Source organism: Maniola hyperantus, chromosome 14 (genome assembly GCF_902806685.2).
Source record: "Maniola hyperantus chromosome 14, iAphHyp1.2, whole genome shotgun sequence".
NCBI classification, from domain to species: Eukaryota; Metazoa; Arthropoda; class Insecta; order Lepidoptera; family Nymphalidae; genus Maniola; species Maniola hyperantus.
In genome coordinates this window covers 3,691,374-3,713,517 of record NC_048549.1, presented here as the reverse complement: position 1 = coordinate 3,713,517, position 22,144 = coordinate 3,691,374, and the positions used below count along the sequence as shown (strand labels likewise).

The following is a 22,144-nucleotide window of genomic DNA, read 5'->3' as shown; positions in this document are numbered from 1 at the left end:
AACATCAAGGTGTAATTGAAAACATTATTGAGAGGTTTGTACAGAGAGCACTAAAAATATGAGTTAGAGGAAGTGTTTTTAATGAGGTATGTATGTTTTACAAAAATATTAAAAAAGAAAGATTAATATCAAAAAAATAACATGGAATATTACAATGCAACAGATACAATTTGGGTTATAAAAAATAATAATTTTACTAAGATATTGACTAATATTGAATCCGATTACACCCTGTGTAAAACAAATAAGATGATTAACGAACAAATCAAACATAAAAAGAAGCGGGGTGCAAATGATCAAAGTGAAATCCGGACACCATGCATGATTATAGACCACGTACCTTTTTTTTCGTTTTGTGAATTACTATTTTGCCTCTTTGTTCGCCATGGAACTACAGCAGTTGGCAGTGAACTATTTTGACTAGTGCTTTCATCAACTGAAAGCCTTCTCAAATGCTGAGTCATTGTTTTTACTAGTTTCGGGGAATTTAAGTCGTTGCGTTCTTTATTTTCATTATTCTTTTCACTTACAGGATTAGGCGGTGTAGATGTAGCAATGTTATCAAATTTAAATATCGTCGCGAGTTCTTCTGATGAATTGTACTCAGTTGAATCCGCCGTGTCCTTTTTATTTTCTAGGTCGTCTTCGTAAATGGAGAGATTCGCAGACGTCCTATTAGTTATATCAGTGGCAGTATTATTTTGTGTCAATTCATTTAATTTGTCACTTACTTGTTTCAGAACTGGTTCATTGCTACTTGGAGAACATTGTTCTTTTTTCGGCGATTTAGGTACGAAAAGTTTCTCGTTTACCTCTGTAATACCTGCAATTAGATCCGATATTCCATCTTTCAATTCTTTAAAAGCTCTTATTTCATTGAGTTCTTTCAAAGTATCATCTGTATTTAAAAAAGGATTGAGAGGATTATAATGTGGTGGAGGTATTTCAGGGCTTTGTTTATCAGTTAATGGAACCTCTTCGATGTCGTTTTTTATTGTAAACGGTACAACATTAGACGTTACATTACTCTCATCAGGTAAAACTGTTGTTTCTGTAGCTTTAGATAACTTCTGAGATACTTCTATATTATTATCAACTTTGTAGTTTTCGCCTTCGAGTTTTAGCTCTTTGTCAAAGCTATATTTTAACTGATCCTCGACTTTATGCAGTTGGTCAGATATTTTTATTAAGCTATCTTCAGTTTTTTTGCCTTTTGAATTTATTTCAGAATTCTCTACAGATTTATTTGACACGTTGTTATTTTGTATTAAAGTTTTTTCATTAATTTTGCTATAGTCAGATGCACCATTTTCGTAACTTTTATTTGTTAATTCGTTCATAAAATTCATTCTACTATCTGATATTCGGCTCTGAATGTCTGACACTTCATTTTTATTTCGATTCTTGTCTAACTCTGCTAAAGCTACGCCTAGCTTGTTACTAGTGTCCATAGCCTCTTGTGCAAGCATACTAAGAACCTGCTGAAATTCATCTTTTGATGATCGTTTAAAAGCTTGTGGTGATCGATTTGATGGAGATGAACTTTTGGACTTATCACATGATGGTGGTTTAGCAACACATATGTCATCATTATGAATAAATGAATCATCTTTTGCAAAATGGTGTGAAGGTGTGTGAGTGCTATTGGCAAATAAGTTTATAGTATTATGCCTTTGTTTTACCTTATTCCGAGGATAGCAGTCCTTTTGATTGTCATTTTTCTCAAAGGTGTCTCGCAGCCTTCGCATAACATCGCTATTACTGTGAGTTTTTTGTAAATTAGACGTTTTGCTCATATTTAGGGCATCATCTATTTCTTTTTGTATCATGGAAAAAATGTTAGCAGATAGAGATCTAACTGCTCGTTTCTTTTTAATATTTGTAGCAGAATCTTTCATAAATGGAAAATCAGTGTAGCTATTATTGTTAACATAACCATTATGTTCACCATTAAAAAGTGACGAATGTCTGTTATCTTTTCTTAGACTCCTATACGCTAAATCATCAGCTACTATGTCAGGAGATCTTTTGGGTATGAATCGTGACCTTCCTTTATTTTCAGGTGTTGCATGTAAATAATCACTTTGTGGTGCTGGTGAAATAGGTCCCACAGGTATTCCAAATGGTGGTTGCGGATCAATAGTTTTTAATCTATTGTTAGTTTGTTTTATGTTTCTGTAAACTACATCGTCATAAACTACATCAGGTTCATTACGCTCTGATTGCCTATCATCATCTGATGCATAGGGAACATAAACAGGTGAAGCTAGCATATAACTGATTTGTGCCTGTGCTTCTTTGTGATTCGGTTTATCTTTGCTACCAAACGAGTTCATCCTTCGGAACGCCATGTCGTCTTGCAATTTGTCTGGTAAAGTTGATCTTCTTGATAAACGTCGCAATGGTGTAGATGGTTGACTTCGTAATTGAATGTCATCATTTCCATTCCAGTCATTGTATTGGTCATTAAATTTTGGTGTCATCAGTTCCCGGCGTTCAGCTCTGTCTAAAAGATCTTCATCGCCTAACCCCAAACTGTTATAAATTGCTTCTAACTCATTTAACGCGTCATCAAGATTAGTAGATTTTCGTCTTTCCGAATTTTTTTCGTCATCAGATGCTAAGTTTGAATTTGAAACAAAAGTATCCGATTTATGCCTTGTATGAGCTTTAGGTGGTGATGTGGTAGATTTTGGTTCTACGGTATGAGATCGCTTGTATTCTGTTGTCGCTTTCCAAACTTTAGCACCGTCAATTGTATCAATGGATTTAATTTTATTCAGACTATCGGCACTTTCTGAACAATCTTGATTTTTATTGCGTATGGAAGTTTTAGGGTCTGTAAATAGCCTATTTGAATGTGTACCTCCAGTAAATTCACTTTTACTTCTAGAATGTGCAAAAATATTTTGCTGGCGTTTTTGTTTTTCGGCATCATCAATTTTTTTCCAAAATTCAGACGCGTTTCTTGGTCTTTGACAAGCTTTACTGCTGAGATCTGAAGAAACTTGTGAGTCACTCAGATATTGGTTCTGGTATCCATTTTGACTAGTTTTAATACTTATTGGCCTACGAGACCTCGGGTTTTCATCAGCATAGTACAGATAGTCATGTCTTAATTGTATCGGCTCTGGTTTTATTAGATTACATTGATCTACCCTTTGTCGCCACGGAGCATTGTTTACAAAATGTCCATAATGTTTGGGTTCAGCCGACACAGATGCTGGCCTTCGAGGCTGCTCTTTTTTAATTATGAAGTTTTGAATATAGTCATTATCTTGCATAGCTATATGGTCTTCAGAAGTAGATATTGGTCTACGCAGCCCATTCATCCCGTAACTGACATACCTTTCTTGACTCCTTCTCATTATTCTTTCAAAATCATTATTAGGTACACCATATTTAACGCTTTGATTAGTTAATCTTTCCGCTACTACAGGACTGTTTTCATAATGCATTGATACAGGTGTCACCACTTTTCGGTGCATATCACGTGGTGGAGGTACGGGAGGAGCCTTTTCTTCCTTTTTAATGTTTGTCACATTGCCCAAAGGAAACTTCACACATATTACACTTTCTGGATTTTCATATTGACTTGAAACACTTCCCTCTCTGTTGTCATTGATATATTGTGATGACCCTCGATTGCCATTGGTACTTGAATATTGAATACCATAGTTAATTCGTTCATTATTAACTTTTGCATTAAAATTAATGGATGAAGGGTAGCTTTGTGTTGATGGGAATGATGATATCGACTCGGATTTCATTGGACGTCTATTTGTTTCATTTACAATTAACTGGTCTGATGTTATATTATTCGTTGTTTCGCGTTTGCATGTTCCGTAACCACTACTTTGACTTGTTGGGGTTCTTGTTAGCATTTCAACTTCAGCTTTCGTATAGCCTTGTTGTAGTAATTCAGCTTCTTTATTCAGTTGGTTCTCATCATCACGAGACAATCTTTTAATATACCTTTCATTTCGAGCACTTCTTGATCTTTTATTTAAAGAGCTGTCTCGAGACCTCATCAAAGAGTCGTCACTTCGAAATCGAATCATAGAAGAGGAATTTGAAGATGATTTTAAAGACTCGTCTTCACTGCTAGATTCTCCTTTCATACTGTTTCTTAGAGCTTCAACGCGCGCTTTTAACCTACTTTTTCTTTTTTTACGTGAAGGTGTTTCTAGAATTCCCTTTCCCAGCCGAGATGTATTATCTTTAATTTGAGTGATCTCTTGAGGGGCACCATATATTTCTTGGCTATTAGCTTTGTAATTAAGGAAGCCAGCCGAAGGATCCGATAAAACACCATCGTCGTTAAGGTCACGGAGGTTTGGATTGGCTAAGCTTTGTGCTCTTCTTGTATTTCTGATCACTATATGATCAAAATTGTTGACTGCTGGGCTCTTTTTTTTCTTTTTGCTTTTCCTTTTTGATGGTGAGCGGTTAGTTCCACCATCTTCGCTTTGTGAGGATGTACCGCTTTCATCTTCTTTCTTTTTTCTTCTAAACAGTTTTCCAATGGACCATTTTTTGTCCTTTTTAGAGCGATCCACTTCTATGTCTGGTTGAAGTGATCTGTCTGTATGGCGCTGGACGGAAGCATATTCTTCGTTATATGGCCGGTAAGATGTTGTGTTCGCCCCCGTGATGTCTCGATGGGGAACTGGCGGCGAATTTACAGTCTGAAAATAGAAAAGAAGAAATTGAATAACACAGATCTTAAATAATTGAAATCAAATAAAACTTAATTTTGGGGACATAATTGAAGACAGGAAAAGTGACGCGTTATAAACAAACGTGATGCACCTAAAATACCCAAAATCTTACAGGTGTATTTTTGGAAAAAGAATTTTTTTCTTCAGTTTCACTTTCGGTTTTTTACTATTTTTACTACTAAAACTCATTTCGTCCCTCTGTCTATAAGATTAATGACCAAGGACGGAAGGTTGGCGATGTTTCAACGTTATGAAATACATAATATTATTCGCTTTTTATCTTCATGTTTGTTGTCATCTCAAGGAAGTAGTTATACGTATAGTTTATTAAAGATAATAAGGTCACAAGTTCACAGCAGTGTTTTTTGATATTAGTTTAGTGGGAATTAATTTTGCGTAGATATTGGTGTGTGTTTCAACTCTTTACATGAAGGACATTAACTTATATTTCCTGCACTACAACACCATCAAGTTTGGCAAAATAATACTGTACTATTATACCTAGTTGAATTTGTTTCTAGAAAACTATTGGCTAGACTAATGGACAAATCGTTCCAATTTAATTAAGGACGAATCTAAACATGAACCGCAGCGCAACGTCATTCAATGAACGATTAATTGAAGAGAGTGTAATATTATAACAATGCGTGTCCTATTTTGATGCAATTCAAGCAATTACACACGTGATAGGTCTCAGAACCTAATTTAACCTAAAAATACGAAGCCAGTCCGACTGGTTTTCGCATTTTTAGAAGGTTAAATCACTACGCATTACTACCCCTATTATAAATGTGAAAGTGTGTTTGTTTGCTTTCCGGCTCCAACGGCCATCACCTCTACGACAGGCATGACCTGCCAATAGCTTCAGCTTGCTAATAGCTTGGGCTATGTCAGTGACCTTGGTTCTCCTGCGGATCTCCTCATTTCGGATCTTATCCCTCAGGGAAACTCCTAACATAGCTCCCTCCATAGCTCGCTGAGCGACTTTGAATTTGTAAACAAGGCCGTTTGTCAGTATCCACGTTTCAGCACCAAAGGTGAGGACGCTAATAAAAGTCCTAAATTAACGGTTTTGTTACAGAACGGTTGCGACTTAGGTTTTTTGGAAAATCCTAGGAACTACTGTAGTTCGAGCTTTTTCAATAACATCATATACGGATCCTTTTTGTCTACTACCTATTTTTTATTTACTCAAGAACATGATATTACAGGTACTTGTTAAAGTTGTGAAGAATCTTAATGAAAAATTTTACACAAGTAAAACAAAAAGAAAAGAAAAGCGCGTTAGAAAAGCGTTGACTTTGTGAACCCATTTGTTTCATTCTAAAGTTTTTTTAACTCTTTCATTGAAAGAGTGCCCATGATTCTGAATTGCTGCGCTGAATAATTTTAGCATCAGTGGGGCAATGGGCAATACAGCTCTAATCTAGATTCAAGAAGAAGGTGCATTTTCTTTACATACTTAGTCCTACTTAAAACAAAGTCGTTTCCCGCCGTCTGTCCCTCTGTATGCGTAAATCTTTTAAACTACGCAGCGGATTTTCATGCCGGTTTCATCAATATAATGAGTGATTCAAGAGGCAGAATAACATTTACGTACTTAGTACTTTGTTTTGTGTTAAATTATAATTATCGTAAGAAATCATGCCGAGAGCTTTCATCGAAAATGCTGTCTTATTATTTTGAAAAATAACAAAATAACCGCACTGTTACCACATTAGTATCTATACAGCATCCGTGGGAAGCCCGGGTCAGCAGTAGGGTATAAAATAAACTGATGTGAATCGTAGAAGGACGGAACAAGGCATAGATACCACTACAGTCTTGTCAGAATGTAGAATTACACTTTCCATCTGTACTACGCGCGTTATGTAAAAATGTAACAAAAATAAAACTTACAGGTAAAAACGACGCGAAATAGTTATTATTAGCAACTTCGAGTATCGCCACCATGGTTTAATCAACACTTATTTAAAGCACGCTCTATACGTGTGTACACATTTCACACCCACCACTAGCTTTTGGCACCAAAACTGCACTAATATTTTATCATAACCGTGTAATACTGACAATAATATTATTCTATTTAAAAACCTGTATTTTTGATCAAGTTCTAAAACGGGCGTTCTTTATTCGGTTGCACGCATTTTTATAGCAAAATAAAATCAATGGAGTACACAGTAGTCTAAACAAAATTATATGACAAAAGTACATAAACAACAAAATCACGTCACACTGTTTTGATTTTTAACACAAATAATTCAATTTATTTTCTTTAAAATGTATAAATTTCGTAAAGATACCAGCTTGTTAAATATTTTTGACAGTTTTATAAAACACTTTTTAGATTATTCTATTTCTGAACGAAACAAGTACTTATTGTCATAAAATTCAAAAAATTGGAACGAGCGATGCGTGCGCGCCGTTTCGCGCCCAACGCGAACTTGTGATTATTTCAGGCGCACTGAATAGGCCCGGCATACTTACGACATAGTTTACTAACAAATATTCAAGCTAATTATAAATTTATAAAAAAGTGGGATGATTTTTAATCGAACGCTCGCTAACAGTTTAAAAATTTAAACCTTATAAAACGGTTCATACCTACTTATTATAATATTGTTATGTAGAAAAGGTATACTTCAAAAGCTTGACGAACGCCATCAAACGTGTTGCCACTGCACTACGGTTTACGGATAGGTACAAGAGGCATAAGAGCGTGGAATCTAGAAATCTCTACAATAGATGTTTTGTCCAGGTGTGGACATTTAGCAGTCGAGACGACGACTTTTCTGATGCCAAATGTGTGCCCGTACAACTGATATTCATCATCATCAACCCATTACCGCCTCAGTGCTGATCACGGGTCTCCTCTCAAAATGAGAAGGGTTTAACCATAGTCCTCCACGCTGGCCAAGTGCGAATTGGCAGATTTCACACACATTTGAGAAAATTATGGGGAACTCTCAGGAACGCATGTTTCCTCACGATGTTCGACTTCCAAATCCCCCGAATAGGAGACCAAAGACTGATACTATGATCACAGCAATAAATTAGCACACAAATACTTTACAAAGTCTAGCTATTTATAACTTTACTCTACTTACATTATTTATTTTTTATCCAAAGCTAATGCAATTCCGTACCGGAACGTCGGGAATGTATCTAGCAGACTAACGTCTGACGTGTTTTTTTAGCTAAGCAAACGTCGGTTAGCTAAAATAAACCGTGATTTTAGTGAGAGAACCGAAGCCCGTCGCTTAGTGAAATTCCTTTTCCAATTAAATAAATAGCTTAAAGATGCCTTGATAGATGTTCATTAATAATGATTTAAGAGTAGATAGTAAATTTTGAGGAGGTACTTGATAAAGCTGTGATAGCCAAGTGGTTAGGAAGTCCGCCTTCTAATCGGAGGTCGGGGGTTCGATACCGGGCACGCACCTCTAACTTTTCGGAGTAATGTGCGTTTTAAATAATTAAATATCACTTGCTTTAACGGTGAAGGAAAACATTGTGAGGAAACCTGCATGCCTGAGAGTTCTCCACAATGTTCTCAAAGGTGTGTGAAGTCTACCAATCCGCATATGGCCAGCGTGGTAGACTATGGCCAAAACCCTTCTCACTCTGAGAGGAGACCCGATTTTATCAGTACAAATCCCTGGGACGCGGACGTCATTGAAATTATATTCGTAAATATGTCAGAAAAAACTATTGTTAAAGTTTTAAATTTTACAGAATTTTCTATGTGCAGATGTATTCATACTCTGTGGTAGGCAGTAGGTTTATCAGATGAATCACTTTTTTTATTCTGTATATATAAAAGGAAAAGGTGACTGACTGACTGACTGATCTATCAACGCACAGCTCAAACTACTGGACGGATCGGGCTGAAATTTGGCATGCTGACAGCTATTATGGCGTAGGCATCCGCTACGAAAGGATTTTTGAAAATTCAACCCCTAACGGGGTGAAATAGGGGTTTGAAGTTTGTGTAATCCACGCGGACGAAGTCGCGAGCATAAGCTAGTTTCACTTATGTTTCTAAAATAAAAGAGTTCTGTGTAAGGTCAGCATGTCTTAATCTACTTAAAAACCTTCTAGGCAAGCGCGTTCCAACCTATTAGATCTGTTGTTTAATAATTGTCAGTCTTAGAGAGTCTTAACTCAAACTTAATTAATTGTCATCGAGCATAATCTCACTTTTTCAATTAAAAATATCACCTTTTATTAAAAGTTCCCACAATCACTTCTAAATATCCCACTAGTTCTTTAACTACAACTTCATTCGTCTTGTTGGATTTATGTTATAAATATAGATGCGAGTTCTTCAAAGCACTTTGTCTTTGGTCGCTTGGAACGAAAGTTTGCTTGTTAGTGAATTTCTCATTTCTCACCCTATGTGTCAAAATAATCTTCATATATTTTAGATTGAACTCGCGGCATTAGTAGATTATTCATCATAGCGCTAGAAGGTATCATATGTTATCGTAAAACGTATTATTTATGTGGAACTTTACTATTTTAATATCTATATATTTTAATATACCTACCTAGATTTTAGAAGTTCTAAAACGTAGGTAGGTATTTATCATAAAATAATACATGCTTAGTTATTTTATTATTTGCCTTAATGAAGTGCCAAATATCATGATTCTAGGTCAACGGGAAGTACATATAGGCTAGTGGAACGCACAATTTTATTCAAAGCATCTTTTATATTACACCATTTACTTTATTATTACGCATTTCACCTAGAGAAGTAGGTATACGTCACTTCGCGTCGGAATATTTCTATACAGTAAGTATACTAGAATACTAGATGTAGTTGTATGAAATTAGATGGTAACGACCTGTGGGTGGATTGCACTTGACTCACGCCCGGATATATTTGAAGCTGGAAAATCTGCACCTCGTTAGCAGACGATAAGGAATGTGTTTGGAAATAATTTCAACATTAATTTAATATTATAAACTTGCTTGCCGGACGTTGGTTCATAAAGACAATAAGTTTCTGAGAAACATTTTATTTATTAGGCCACCGGAAGCCCATATGGCTATTATCGCTTAATTTCAGCCGCTGAACGTGATTTTAGCAGCTTAGTATTAGTTGGGGAGTGTCTGAGTGCTCGAAGTCTTTTATAACAAAATATTACACAATCGAAGATTATAATTATTGTGAATGATAAAAGAGCGTGGATTTGACGCTGGAGCTCGATCCAACAATGCACGAGACTGCAATTACCTACTTTTATACATGGCATAATATTGTATACCTACCTAACAAGTCTTTGAAAAGAGCAACCGCCGAGTTTCTTGCTGGTTCTTCTCGGTAGGACAGGCATTGTGAACCAGTGGTAGATGAATTTGATGATTCAAAAGTAGGTACTTGTAAAAATTTAATTTAAGTTATAAAAATATTTCTTTTGCTAAAAACGAAAGCATTTAAAACACTGATAACTTTTCTCTCAAATTAGTATAGTTTTCTAATTAATTCATTTCTTGGCCTTAATTGAGTGTGTAACGATGGGGCTCTGGCATATTATAGGTCCTGTAAAACATTTGATTTAAAAAAAACTACCGTAGATAAACTTCACCTTTTTCTATAAAATTGTGGCTGTTATTTAGACTAGGCGCGCAGAGGCCTTGTAACTAAGTAATGTATAAAATACAAGTACATAATACCAGTTTTGTAAAATAAATGCATTTTTGCTTTGTAATAAAATTTTCTTTTGTAAAAGAAAATAGTAAGTACGACAGAATTCTCTAAAAGAGTCGTGTAACAGACGCGAAACACGGTTTGCGTTTCAACGAACTCGTAACGGAACGTTAAATACTTAGAAAAAAAGGTCGTCCTAGTCCTGTAGTCAGCATACTCCAAGTTTTTCTCCCGTGTCAATGAGACTGAGAAAAGCCTTATAATGTTATACATTTTTGCATTTTTGTCTTACTCTTGTGCCCTTCTTAGGCTTATAGTGATAAGCAATGTTAAATACAAAATAATAGGTATCTATTTTATTATATTTCATTAGTTTCTCAAGATTTTTAAGATTTAATAAAAAATTAAACAAATTAAACTATTATTTTTTTATTCATTTATTTCTAAGATTTCTTAAAGACTTCTAAATTTAAAAATCTATAATAATTTATAGTGGAGTCTACTTGGTTCGATGTAAGCTATGGTGCACATTTTTTTTGTTTGAATAATACAGCCGTGGTGGACATTAGGGAACTTTTGATCTCGGAAAATGAAAGAGTTCCCACGGAATAACTATAAAGGTCTATAACTATAAAAACTATTTGTGAAAAACATTAACCAAGCAATACACCTATAAGTTGGTAAAAAAGTCAAAGGAACTAGGTTTTTACAATTGTCCATAACAATAATGGCGTCCATACATCTTATTTTTAAACAAGACGGGAACAACTTCCGTTTTCTTTGATAATCCATTCCCAAACGAGATGTCAAGCGTCACAAGCGTTTATGATTTGACAGAACCGGTCCTAGATAACTGCTTGCATCCGGTTTGAACCCCCTTATTTATTGCCATAGATTTTACTGTTCATTGCTGTTTTATGTCTCTGCGATTGATTTAAATAGTTTGTATGTATTATTGGTAGTAGGAATTTGGCAACCTCCCTAGCAAGCGTTTGCTGTCTTTTATGTGAGAAATGCCAGGTTCGATTTTCAGCTAGATCAATTTGTACATTGTTAATTTCTTGATTGGCTCAGGTATGGTTTGATCCCCACACCTACTTAACAGGCAAAGCTGTTATAAAAATAATAGGTAGTCATTTTCATCAGCCAATGTTGAGCTTGAGTCCTTATTTCAAAGGCGAACAGTACCTACTTTTGATATGACAGTTCACCCATAGAGTTAAAATGGCTATAAATGGTTGCACAAGTACAGATTACCATCATTGTACCTAATAAATCTTAATGACTGACACTATAACTCTATAATTACTTACTCTAACTTACAATTTTAACGGTATTCTGTAAGCTCAATTAAAGCGCTATATTTGTGAGGTATCAATTAAAAGTTACATAAATAAATCTATAGTAGACAGATACTTTTGGTTTACTCCTCGGTGAGGGTATGTAGGTGTCGTTCTCAAACGGGCTGTCAAGGGTGTTCCTAATTTGACGCCGCAGCAAAAGCGGTCTTGGCGTGACAACGGCACGCATCCGGTGTGAACCCCGCCTTATTTATTACTATTTTACGCGTATGCGATTGGTTTGAACAGTTGGTTTATGTTTATGACATCACCATTTGTTAGGTCATAAACAAAAACCGGCGAGTCAGACTCGCACACAGAGGGTTCCGTACTAAGTAGTATTTTTCCGACATTTTGCACGATAAATCAAAAACTATGATGCATAAAAATAAATAAAAATCTGTTTTATAATGTACATGTAAAGCCCTTTCATATGATACCCCACTTGGTATATTAATCACTTTGACAGTTGAAAGTATCTACTAATTAAGTATTTGTTCATGAGCACATTTTAATTTTTTTTGTGATGTAAGCACAAATTCACGGTTTTCGGATTTTTCCCCTTACGTGTTAGCACACGTAGGGGGAAATAATAATACAAATAGATAGGTAAGACCTACCTACCTGTCAAATTTCATGATTCTAGGGGAACGGGAAGTACCCCATAGGTTTCTTGACAGACACGACAGACAGACAAACAGACAGACAACGAAGTGATCCTATAAGGGTTCCTTTCTTCCTTTTGAAGTACCTACGGAACCCTAAAAACCAGTGATGGTATTTTAGAATTCATCATTATCAACCTATCACCAGCCTACTACTGAGCACTGGTCTGTTCTCAGAACGAGAACTGAGAAGGGTTTAAGCCATATAGTTTGCATCCATTAGCAGACTTCATCAAAAAGTATCCTACAGTATATGGCAGAAAGTAGGTAATGTACATCTTAAGAAGGACTTAGCAGATTTGTATAGCGTTGTCTCTGTCGTTGAGGCTGACAAAACGTCATATAGGTATGAGTGACACAGACAACGCTCTACAAAGCCGAAATGTCATTCTAAAGGCCGATGTACATTACTTTCTGTCGCGTACTGTACTGTTTGTATTCTGTCTCTAAGATGTACGGTATCTCTGCACCAAATAGATAATGCCTATCAACGTGGGCTTAGGGTTTTTTTTTAAAACCCCTTCGGAATTCTTTGATTTTCCGGGACAAATGGTAGGTATAGAATGGTAGTGATTAATGCCATAGATGTAGTTATAGATTGGTTCCATAATTTTACGTAAACGATATCACGTTGCTATTCTAAACGTGCTCGCACATTGCTACATAATATAAACCTATCAAAGACCAAAGGTAGGCAAAAACTCCTTGCACAAACACCGCGGTAATGACAGCCGTTCGCTGACTAGGAAATGACGATATAATGATGAATACGTAATGACGACGCCTAGTGCAATACGTGGGTGCATAAAAAGGTGATGAGACATTCACTGGCATTAGGCATATCTAGTTCGTTCTATAACTGAACTTTTCCGTTCCGTAGTCAAGAGGGAGCCCAATGTTGCCATGTCCGTCTGCAGCTTAGCTCAGACTAGTAAGACTAGAACACTGTGCTTAACAACTTTGCATACATATTTATTTTATTTATTTTTATTTTATAGACTTATGAAAAATGAACATTTTACACCACACTTTTAGACCAAAGCACTAGATGAAACTGAGACTGGTGCGATTAATCTTAATAATTAGAATCGTGCACATTGCACATCGCAATTTGTGTCACATTCTTTTTAATAGAAAAAGCGAACAAACGAGCAAGCAGGTCACCTGATTGTTAAGTGATTACTGAACATTTGCAGCACCAGAGGAACTGCCGATGCGTTGCTGGCCTTTCAAGAATTTGCTGCATTACCAAATTCGTTCATGTAGTTCACCTGAGTCCTGACCTAATGGCGAACGATTTCCATACAAAATGGGTAATGTGCCGTAAATAAACGCGAAAATAGTGTAAACAACGCACACAAAGACCAGCAGTCCACCGACGACGTTGGCCGTATAAATTCGTGTTACCTATATTTCACGTGCGACTCAGCGCGGATGTATAAAATTAGCGAAATGTGTAGGTAAAGCTAGCTAGCTCATGCTAGCGACTTCGTCCGCGAGGACTACAAAAATTTCAAACTCAAGATCACTATGTCAGGATCACCTGCGATGCAAAATCACAAATCGCTGTTCGCCGATGTTTAAAGTAAGTATCTGTTTGCTTTGGTTCTAAACAAAACCAGCACGTATTAGAAGGGAAGTGTACCTATTATTTTATTTGCCTAGCTCCATGCGATCGCACGGGAAAGCGCGTCATATCCGTTACTGACTTCATTCCCTACACGTGGGTATGCGCTTAACATAATTAATTTTTGTAATTATCGTATTAAAGAGAAAAAGACTATAAGACATTCAACATGTGTGTTTAACATCTTACGTCAGTAGATGGACGAATTAATACGGTAATCTAAATGTAATAAAAGGAAAAGGTGACTGACTGACTGATTGACTGACTGATCTATCAATTCACAGCTTAAACTACTGGACGGATCCGCTAAGAAAGGATTTTTGAAAATTCAATCCCTAAGGGGGTGTAATAGAGGTTTGAAATTTGTGTAGTCCACCCGGACGAAGTCGCAAGTATAAGCTAGTTAATGATATGCTTTTATTGATGACGGATTTGTGCTGTGGCGATCTTCTATTGGACTAAATGATGACTGCGCCCAGGTACAGATTTCATTATTAGTTTACTTTATACTTTTACATATTTTGGGATCGATCCTACGGATCTAGATTCTAGTTTTAGAATTCAGTTTGTGATCTCAGACACTGTATTTTACGCGAAAACTTGGAATTGGATACACAATAGTAATTGAATGCGACAATCAACAATGGGGATGGGGAAAACTTATCATTTTAGTGGATGGGTAAAAGTCGTAACTTTACATCTCTTTACTAGAAGATGAGAATTATATAACTTTTCTAAGAATTCTATCAAGTTTAATTTAAATAAGTAGGTACAATAATGATAATTCATAAAACATCATTTTTGCTGTTTAATAGGTATTTAGGTAAGAATTTATTTCGTTACCGATATCCTGAGTACCATAACACAGATCCGTGCGTTGAAGCGAACAAAACTTGTGAGAAAGTATGTATTGTATTACTTTCTTACGATGAGATTCTAACACAAGATACAGGGTTTATCTTAAACAAGATCGAAGTGGGAACAATGGCAGTCTTCTGATATAATTATTACCTGCCTCTACATATTATGATATAATACACGATAATATTGACATACAATGGCTGTAACGTATAACCTGCTTTTTCGTGAGGACTGATAATGATTGGTGTAAATTAATATTAGTCCCCTTGAACAGGAAAATAAAAGTGAAACTTTCAACTTATTCATGGTTTCTTTTATTACGTGTTGTTTCTCCCTATAAAAATTAAGTAGGTGAATTTTAATTGCCTGCAAGCAGGTAATATGGCAGGTAAGGCCAAGTGCGGATTAGCAGACTTTTCACACACCTACCAATGTTTCCTTCACCGTTAAAGCAAGACGTGACATTTAATTGCTTAGAACGATGAGATAATTTTACTATTATAATATTGTTTCCACTCATTATGGAAATAAATAAAAGAGAATCTTTACTAAAGGACCAATAAAAACGTTTTTACGTACGCCGCCGCATTGTAAGTGATTGAGATTGAGAAGAGGTGATTGATCAAATAAAAATGTACTTAAATATTTGTAGAAAATGTAGTAAGTAATAAAATATAGTTGCTCTGATTATTATTTTTCTGAGCTTGGTCATTAAATTCAAGGTAATCCGTCATAAGTCGTAACTAACTTACAGTAATTAACCTGTGCCTTATTTGACTTGTGCTACTGTGTTAGAAAAAGGGCGTGTAGTTACAAAAGGGGAAACCGGACAAATGTAGGTCAAGTAACGAACAACGTCCTGCCTGAAGAGTACCTACCTAAGTTATGTTTCTTAGTGCAAAAAACTTATGACTTTAAATTCTGTGCTAAAGTGTAGCTGTTTCTTTGTTCGTTTAAAGTGTATGACTGCATTGAGGTGTTGATTCCACCTTGTCACTGTAGAGGTAGACTAGGTGGCGGCATTTCTAAAGACTCCATACCTCTAGCAGTCTGGCTCTAATTGGCTTCTACAGTTCTGGTACAGTTGTTGTACCAGAAAGCTGCGAGCCGTTTGACGGTCTGAACGAGCTTTCATATCCCCGGTAATTAAATCTTAAAACCGGTCAAGTGTGACTCGGACTCGCACACGAAGGGTTTCGTATGATCGTACAAGAAATAATACTTTTTTAGGGTTCCGTACCCGAAGAACGAAAATGAGACTCTTATTACTAAGACGCCGCTATCCGTCCATCTGTCTGTCAGCGGGCTGTATTTCGTGAACCGTAATAGGTAGAGAGTTGAAATTTTTACAGAATGTGTACTTTTATAATATACAATATAATATATTTATTAATGCCGCTAGCGAACAAAAAATAATAAAAAATTCAAAATGGCCGCCATGAAAATTTAATTTTTTTAAAAGTGTAGTGTCCTATTAGATTACCGTCGTAAAAACGGAACCCCGAGTGTGAGTCCGACTCGCACATGACCAATTTTTTTTGTGATGAACCTACAAATTTGCGGTTTTCGGATTTCTCCCTTTATTTACTTGTGCTACCTGCCTTTCATGATTTCCTTGACGCGTCTTGACAAATAGACCGACAGACAGACAGCGAAGTGATCCTATAAGGGTTTCTTTTTCTCTAGAGATACGGATCCCTGAAAATTCTCCGTCTGAAATACTTAGTTTGGAATTGAAACTATGTTTTTGCCGTTTGAAGCTATCACTTTTTTTTGATAACATAAGTTGATTCGTTATTTGTTACGTTTGGTGAAAGCGCGCGATTTTCAGTACAGATAGGTACCTAACTTACAAAAACTTGTAAAGGAGCAAGAAATTTAAATATTCAGTCAAAAAAGTACTAATAATTCAAATTCTCGTATACTCTATACTCTATAAGTACTCTGTCAAAAAAGTAGTTAATTTCCGAACGGCTTTCACTAAATATAAAAGGGTACCTACCCACTGTTCCCATTTTTGTCGTGACTGCAGGTCCCAAATCAATTACATTTCTTACTTTGAACTCAGTTTCACTTTCTTTTGATAGGTACCGGTGTTAAAATATCAATTCAAAAGAGCTAGTTAGGCCAGGCGCACATTACAAGCGATTGCTAAGAAGCAAGAAAGCTCAAATAAGTAATTTTTAATAGCTTCCATGTAGAGTCGTTGTATCGGGATCGACCTAGAGACAATAAGACATACATTATCTACTATATTATCAGGGTATGTAAATCTGAAGCGTGATAAGGTAACAGCCAGACGGACAGACACTCTTTCGTATTTATAACATAAGTATGGATTACTGGGTATAGAAACTTATGACTATGCATGTACCTACGCTTTCTCTAAAACGTAGACTAGACCACCATTAAAAAGGATTTTGAGCAATTCCAATAGAACCGTTTTTCTACCTAAATCCAGCAGTCTTCTGCGTGGATCATGGGATTTAGGTAGAAAATATTCGAATGTCGCGAAATAATCTAGGTAGAAAAATTTAGGTTTCCAAATTAATAACTCGTGCAAATTAAATGGCGTCTTAAATACGAGTATTATATATAATAGCTGACATTTTAAGGTTGCAGCTTAATTATTATTAGTTTAATAAACATAAAAATAAACTTATTTTAACGGTTTCAGAATCAGATAGCAACAAAGTTAGGTACCTTCCTGTTAAACAGTGTTCCTCGTTAATGAGAAAAATATCTCATCAAGCATGGACTTTGTACTTGCCGTCAATAGCCCCTAGGAGGTACAAAATAATGGTACGTAGGTACAATGTAATAATACACATTACACAGCTTTTTGTGCCAGGTCACCGACTTGCTGTTAAAAAACTAATCCGGTTTTTTACGATTAAACGCGATCAAAAAAGAACCATGGTTCCGAATTGGTGGGTTACGTAATGCATTGTCTAACACTTAATACTACTAAGGTATAGTCCGTAAAAAATGACTCCTCACGCGCCATTTTAACTCTATGGGTCAACTGTCATGTCAAAAGTACGGTTCACCTTTAAATTAGGACCAAAATCGTACTATTGACGAGAAATTTAACACAACAACAAAACAGAAAGTTAAAATAACGCGCGAGGAGTTAAATTTTACGCGTTATACCTATGTTATAATAATTTTTGTAGTTATTTATACACGAGAGTTGTTATAACTTAGTTTCTTGCGAGGTTTCCTCCGTAGTCTGCTTTCCGAATCGATGGTAGAGTCCTGAGCCTGATATATAGCTTCAATATATCAGAAATTGTAGCAAGTAGGTACTGTAGAATTACGAGTAAAGTAGGTACTTAGGTAGGATATTGATTTCCTTAGACTAAAGAAATCTATTATTCAGACGGAGTCGTAGACAATAAAAGAATATTGTACAAATTTCTATGCCCTGGAAATATATAGGCACTTTATAGACGTTTTTGGCGCTCAGAAAATTGTGCCCAATTCAGTAAAAAAATTCAAATATTATTACCGACCTATTCAAAACACATTACATGAATAAGTGGGTACTCGTACATACACCTATTTGAATTCTCATAACGTTTCCACTTTTCTCCAACATAATACAGTAATATGTGTCTAGATTGCCCCAGAATGTCTCAATAACATAAAGGACGGAGAGCCAGTGGGAAGTTTTGAAAAGATGCTTGACAAAAGCTGAAAGTTTGTAACATTTGCCATCCGAGCAGCAGGCAAAATATATATTATACAATTGATATAATATGTATAATATATATTTTGAATAAATACAAAACATGTAAAAATTATATATACAAAACATAGAAATAGAAAATTAAATAGAGAGAGAGTAATGAAGTAATAGAAAATGAAGTGGCAGGCGTTTCTGGCGTGGTGTGGTGGCGTATTTAAACTTTATAGTTGTTTTCGGAATGATGCTAGAATAGGTAGGTACGAATACCTATCTATTAAAAATTGAAATTTCAGTGCACCCGGTTCGTGGCTATATTATGCATGAGATGTTGTGCTAATACCACTATGGTTCAGCTTTCAGTTCTAGTTTTCCTTATTAGATCCTAATGCAGAAAAACCAACACCAACTTGCAGGTTTTTAAGTACCTCTTTAAAATTTTCTGCCGGTGCTCGGGTTATAATAAAATAAAGTATGATATTAGAGACGTGAGAATGTTCCCGAGTGACCCCGGGCCCCTAATTTCTAGCATTGCGGAAATACCTAGGATTTTTGTCTACCGCCGACCAAGACATTAAGGCGAGGAAAATATTCGACGGGTCAATTCAGGAAATTTTTGCTTTAATTTGAGTCGGCGTACTCATTTCAAAATAATATTTTGGTTTTATTTCTTTATAGCTGAATAGTTGAAAAAAATTTTTGAGCAAAAATTTAATTAACATTTCTGATATCATCATGCTCAAGGCCTTGATGTTTATCTAGCTCTTTTAATACTAAATCTCTAATACTCTGTACCTTTCATTTTTTAGTCCGATTAGTTTGTACCTGTCCGCTTGTTTTCATATTTTAGTAAAATAAGGACCTAAACTAACCTATATTAGTTTCGTCAATAAAATTACATAAATAGTAGTCAACCTGGGTCAACCGGAAAATTTCTATCATTAACTAATGCCAACAAAAAAACATGCAAAAAAATCTGGCGTCGACAGTCAAGGTAAAACACGTGGACTTTTTACGAAAAATATGATTCCGAGATAAGAAAAGACATCAAGGAAGGCGGGTGACTTTTTAAATGTAAATTTAAATTGTCTGTAGTAATTCGCAAGGTCGTCAGCTGTGTTATGCGGCCAGACGACGCGACGGACGATTTGGCATGATCACTGCACGTACAGTACCCGTAGTATAAGATTTTACGTCACACCAAACGTTGCTAGAATTCGAGAGTCGAAACACTTCTGCGTTATAGTAAACTGGATTTTAAGTGCCTTGTTTTAATGCTCAAGTTTGTCTACACATCTACAGCCAGCGCTCCAAGCGGAAACCTTGCGAAATGAAAATCAGTGGCATTGAATTTTTGACTTCAATTCAAGGGTCTTTAGGTCCATTTTACTTTGATGTTATTGTGTTTCGATTCTCGTATTCTAGCAACGTTTGGTGAGACGTAAAATCTTATACGGGTACAGTACGCAAAAGTAATGTACATCGGCCTTTAGAATGACATTTCGGCTTTGTAGAGGATTGTCTCTGTCACTCATACCTATATGATGTTTTGTCGGTCTCAACGACAGAGCTAGAGCTCTACAAATTTGCTATCTCCTTCTAAAGGTCGATGTAGATTACTTTCGGCCGCGTACTATACCTATTTCTTAAATACGAAATGCGTTCAGGAATATTTTTTGAGTCATTGTAAGTGTAAAGAAATATTTTTTTAATGATTGAGACGAAAGTCTTTAACGTGTGTGTCCTTCCCGTCCTCACGTATAGCGCTGAAACGTGGACACTGGCCAATGGGTTCGTCCACAAATTCTAAGTCGCTTAGCGATCTATGGTGGAGAGGGCTAGGAGTTTCCCTGAGCGTGGCCGTTGTAGCCGGAAAGTCCTAGAGTGGAGACCGCGTATGCAAGCGTAGTGCCGGACGTCCTCCAGCATGATGGACTAACGATATAAAGAGACTGGATGTGGCTGGATGAGGAAAGCAGAGGAACGGTGTGGTAGTGCTATTTAGGGAAGGCATTTGTCCTCCTGTGGACATCCACAGGATGATGATGATGAATGGCTGAAGAAGGCAGGATATTGTGTGTTGTGGTACTTGTTGTTAATAATGAAATAGGTTTAGTGGGTAAATTACAGGTTAAGGGTAAATAGGTTTATTTTATGCATTTCGTGCAGAGAAGGGTTTTAGAAATTCAGCTATTAGTATTGTATCCAAAACCACGAGGATTTGATTTAAACTGATTAAAATAAACTTAGGGTTGACTATTCAGACAGTCCGAACTCATGATGTATTTAATCACAGCAAAGGTTGGTTTACAGATTACATTAATAGTTAATTGTTAATCCGTCTTTGTCAGGAATCTGAATAAATTGTAGCGTTCCTGTACTGTCAAACCACAGTTTAACAATCATACAGTTCGTCGTAATGTTGACAGTTAACAGCGCCACTGCGATGTTAGTAGCTAGGTAGGTACAGTCTAAAATACGCTAGTTTGTTGATGTGAGTGTATTTACGCCACTTCCAATTCCACCGCACCTTTTGGTACGATGGAGTTGGAAGTGGCGAACGTCATAAAACGATTCAACGGTTTTCTTGTAGACCTAAGACCATTATGAAATCTCTCTATTAGAAACGAAACGCTACAGCAGAATATTTATAATATACAGCAAAACCCTTCCGTTGCTCTAAATGACTCTTGACGAATTTTTTTTCTTTAATTATTCCCTTATGTTATCATAGTTGGACGGCTATACGACATACCCGGATAGATGTCAGGCATAGGACGGCTTTACGCACTAGTAGCATGTAGCTGTGTAGCACAACTGTATGCTTGCTAAGCTATGTGTGAACTGTTCCCGTGCTATTTCAGTCTGCTAGTTGGCCACCCGACCCAGTATGCTGCACTCCTCGCTACTTGACCTACTCAAAGTTTAACAAACGTCATTCCATAACTCTAATTATTTTATTATACATTCCGAGAATATTATTTATTGTAGCGTTCAATTTATTATTTTAATCAAGATTCTATTATACTCGTTTCACACGTTGACTTTTATAACTCTTTTACTGGCCACCCGGGGTGGGTCTTCTGGACTTTGCACGGGAGAGGAACTATTCCACTATACATTATTTTCGTGTTACTTTTGCTATTTAGGCAGCGCACGCCACGGAAGCTCTCTGACAGATTAGATCATTTTTTACGACTTAATTCACATTATTTTTATTTTTATTATTATTTTCCTAGGGATCTCTAATTTTCTGAAAATAAAATATAGCACAGGCTACTTGTTGATAATTAAGCTTTCTATAAATGAAAGAATTTTTGAAATCAGTTGAGTAGTTTTTGAGTTTATCCTACTTTTCTCTAAGCTTGATATCTCCAGACACCTTGAACAAATATAATCATATTTCAACAAATTAAAACAAAACAATATTAATCTATGCATACAAACCTTCCTCTTGAATCACTCTATCTATTGATGAAAACCGTATTAAATTCCGTTGCGTAGTTTAAAAGGTCTAAGCGTTCATACATACAGACAGCGAAAAGCGACTTCATTTTATACTAGGTATGTAGAGAATGATGCCTAT

The 22,144-nt window shown here is 36.0% G+C and overlaps 1 protein-coding gene and 1 long non-coding RNA gene across 5 annotated transcripts in view; one reads left to right on the top strand and one right to left on the bottom strand.

Moving 5' to 3' along the window:
- The window catches only part of LOC117988252 (putative leucine-rich repeat-containing protein DDB_G0290503), a 150,060-nt gene that overhangs the window by 3,611 nt on the left and 124,305 nt on the right, over positions 1-22,144 (bottom strand). Inside the window, exons 1-3 of one of the 4 annotated variants that reach the window (XM_034975370.2) lie at positions 6,621-7,148; positions 1,683-4,688; positions 341-1,478 (exon numbers count right to left, since the gene is read on the bottom strand). In XM_034975370.2, the coding sequence (XP_034831261.1) occupies positions 341-1,478; positions 1,683-4,688; positions 6,621-6,674 (4,198 nt within the window). In that variant the 5' untranslated portion in view covers positions 6,675-7,148. Of the gene's footprint in view, positions 1-340; positions 4,689-6,620; positions 7,149-22,144 lie in introns of those variants that run through there. The other 3 variants (XM_034975368.2, XM_034975369.2, XM_069502895.1) reach the window with 3 other exon arrangements.
- LOC138403245 (uncharacterized) overlaps positions 18,003-22,144 on the top strand; it is a 126,351-nt gene continuing 122,209 nt past the window's right edge. Inside the window, exon 1 of the long non-coding RNA XR_011237545.1 lies at positions 18,003-18,016. This is a non-coding gene — a long non-coding RNA (uncharacterized lncRNA). The remainder of the gene's footprint in view (positions 18,017-22,144) is intronic.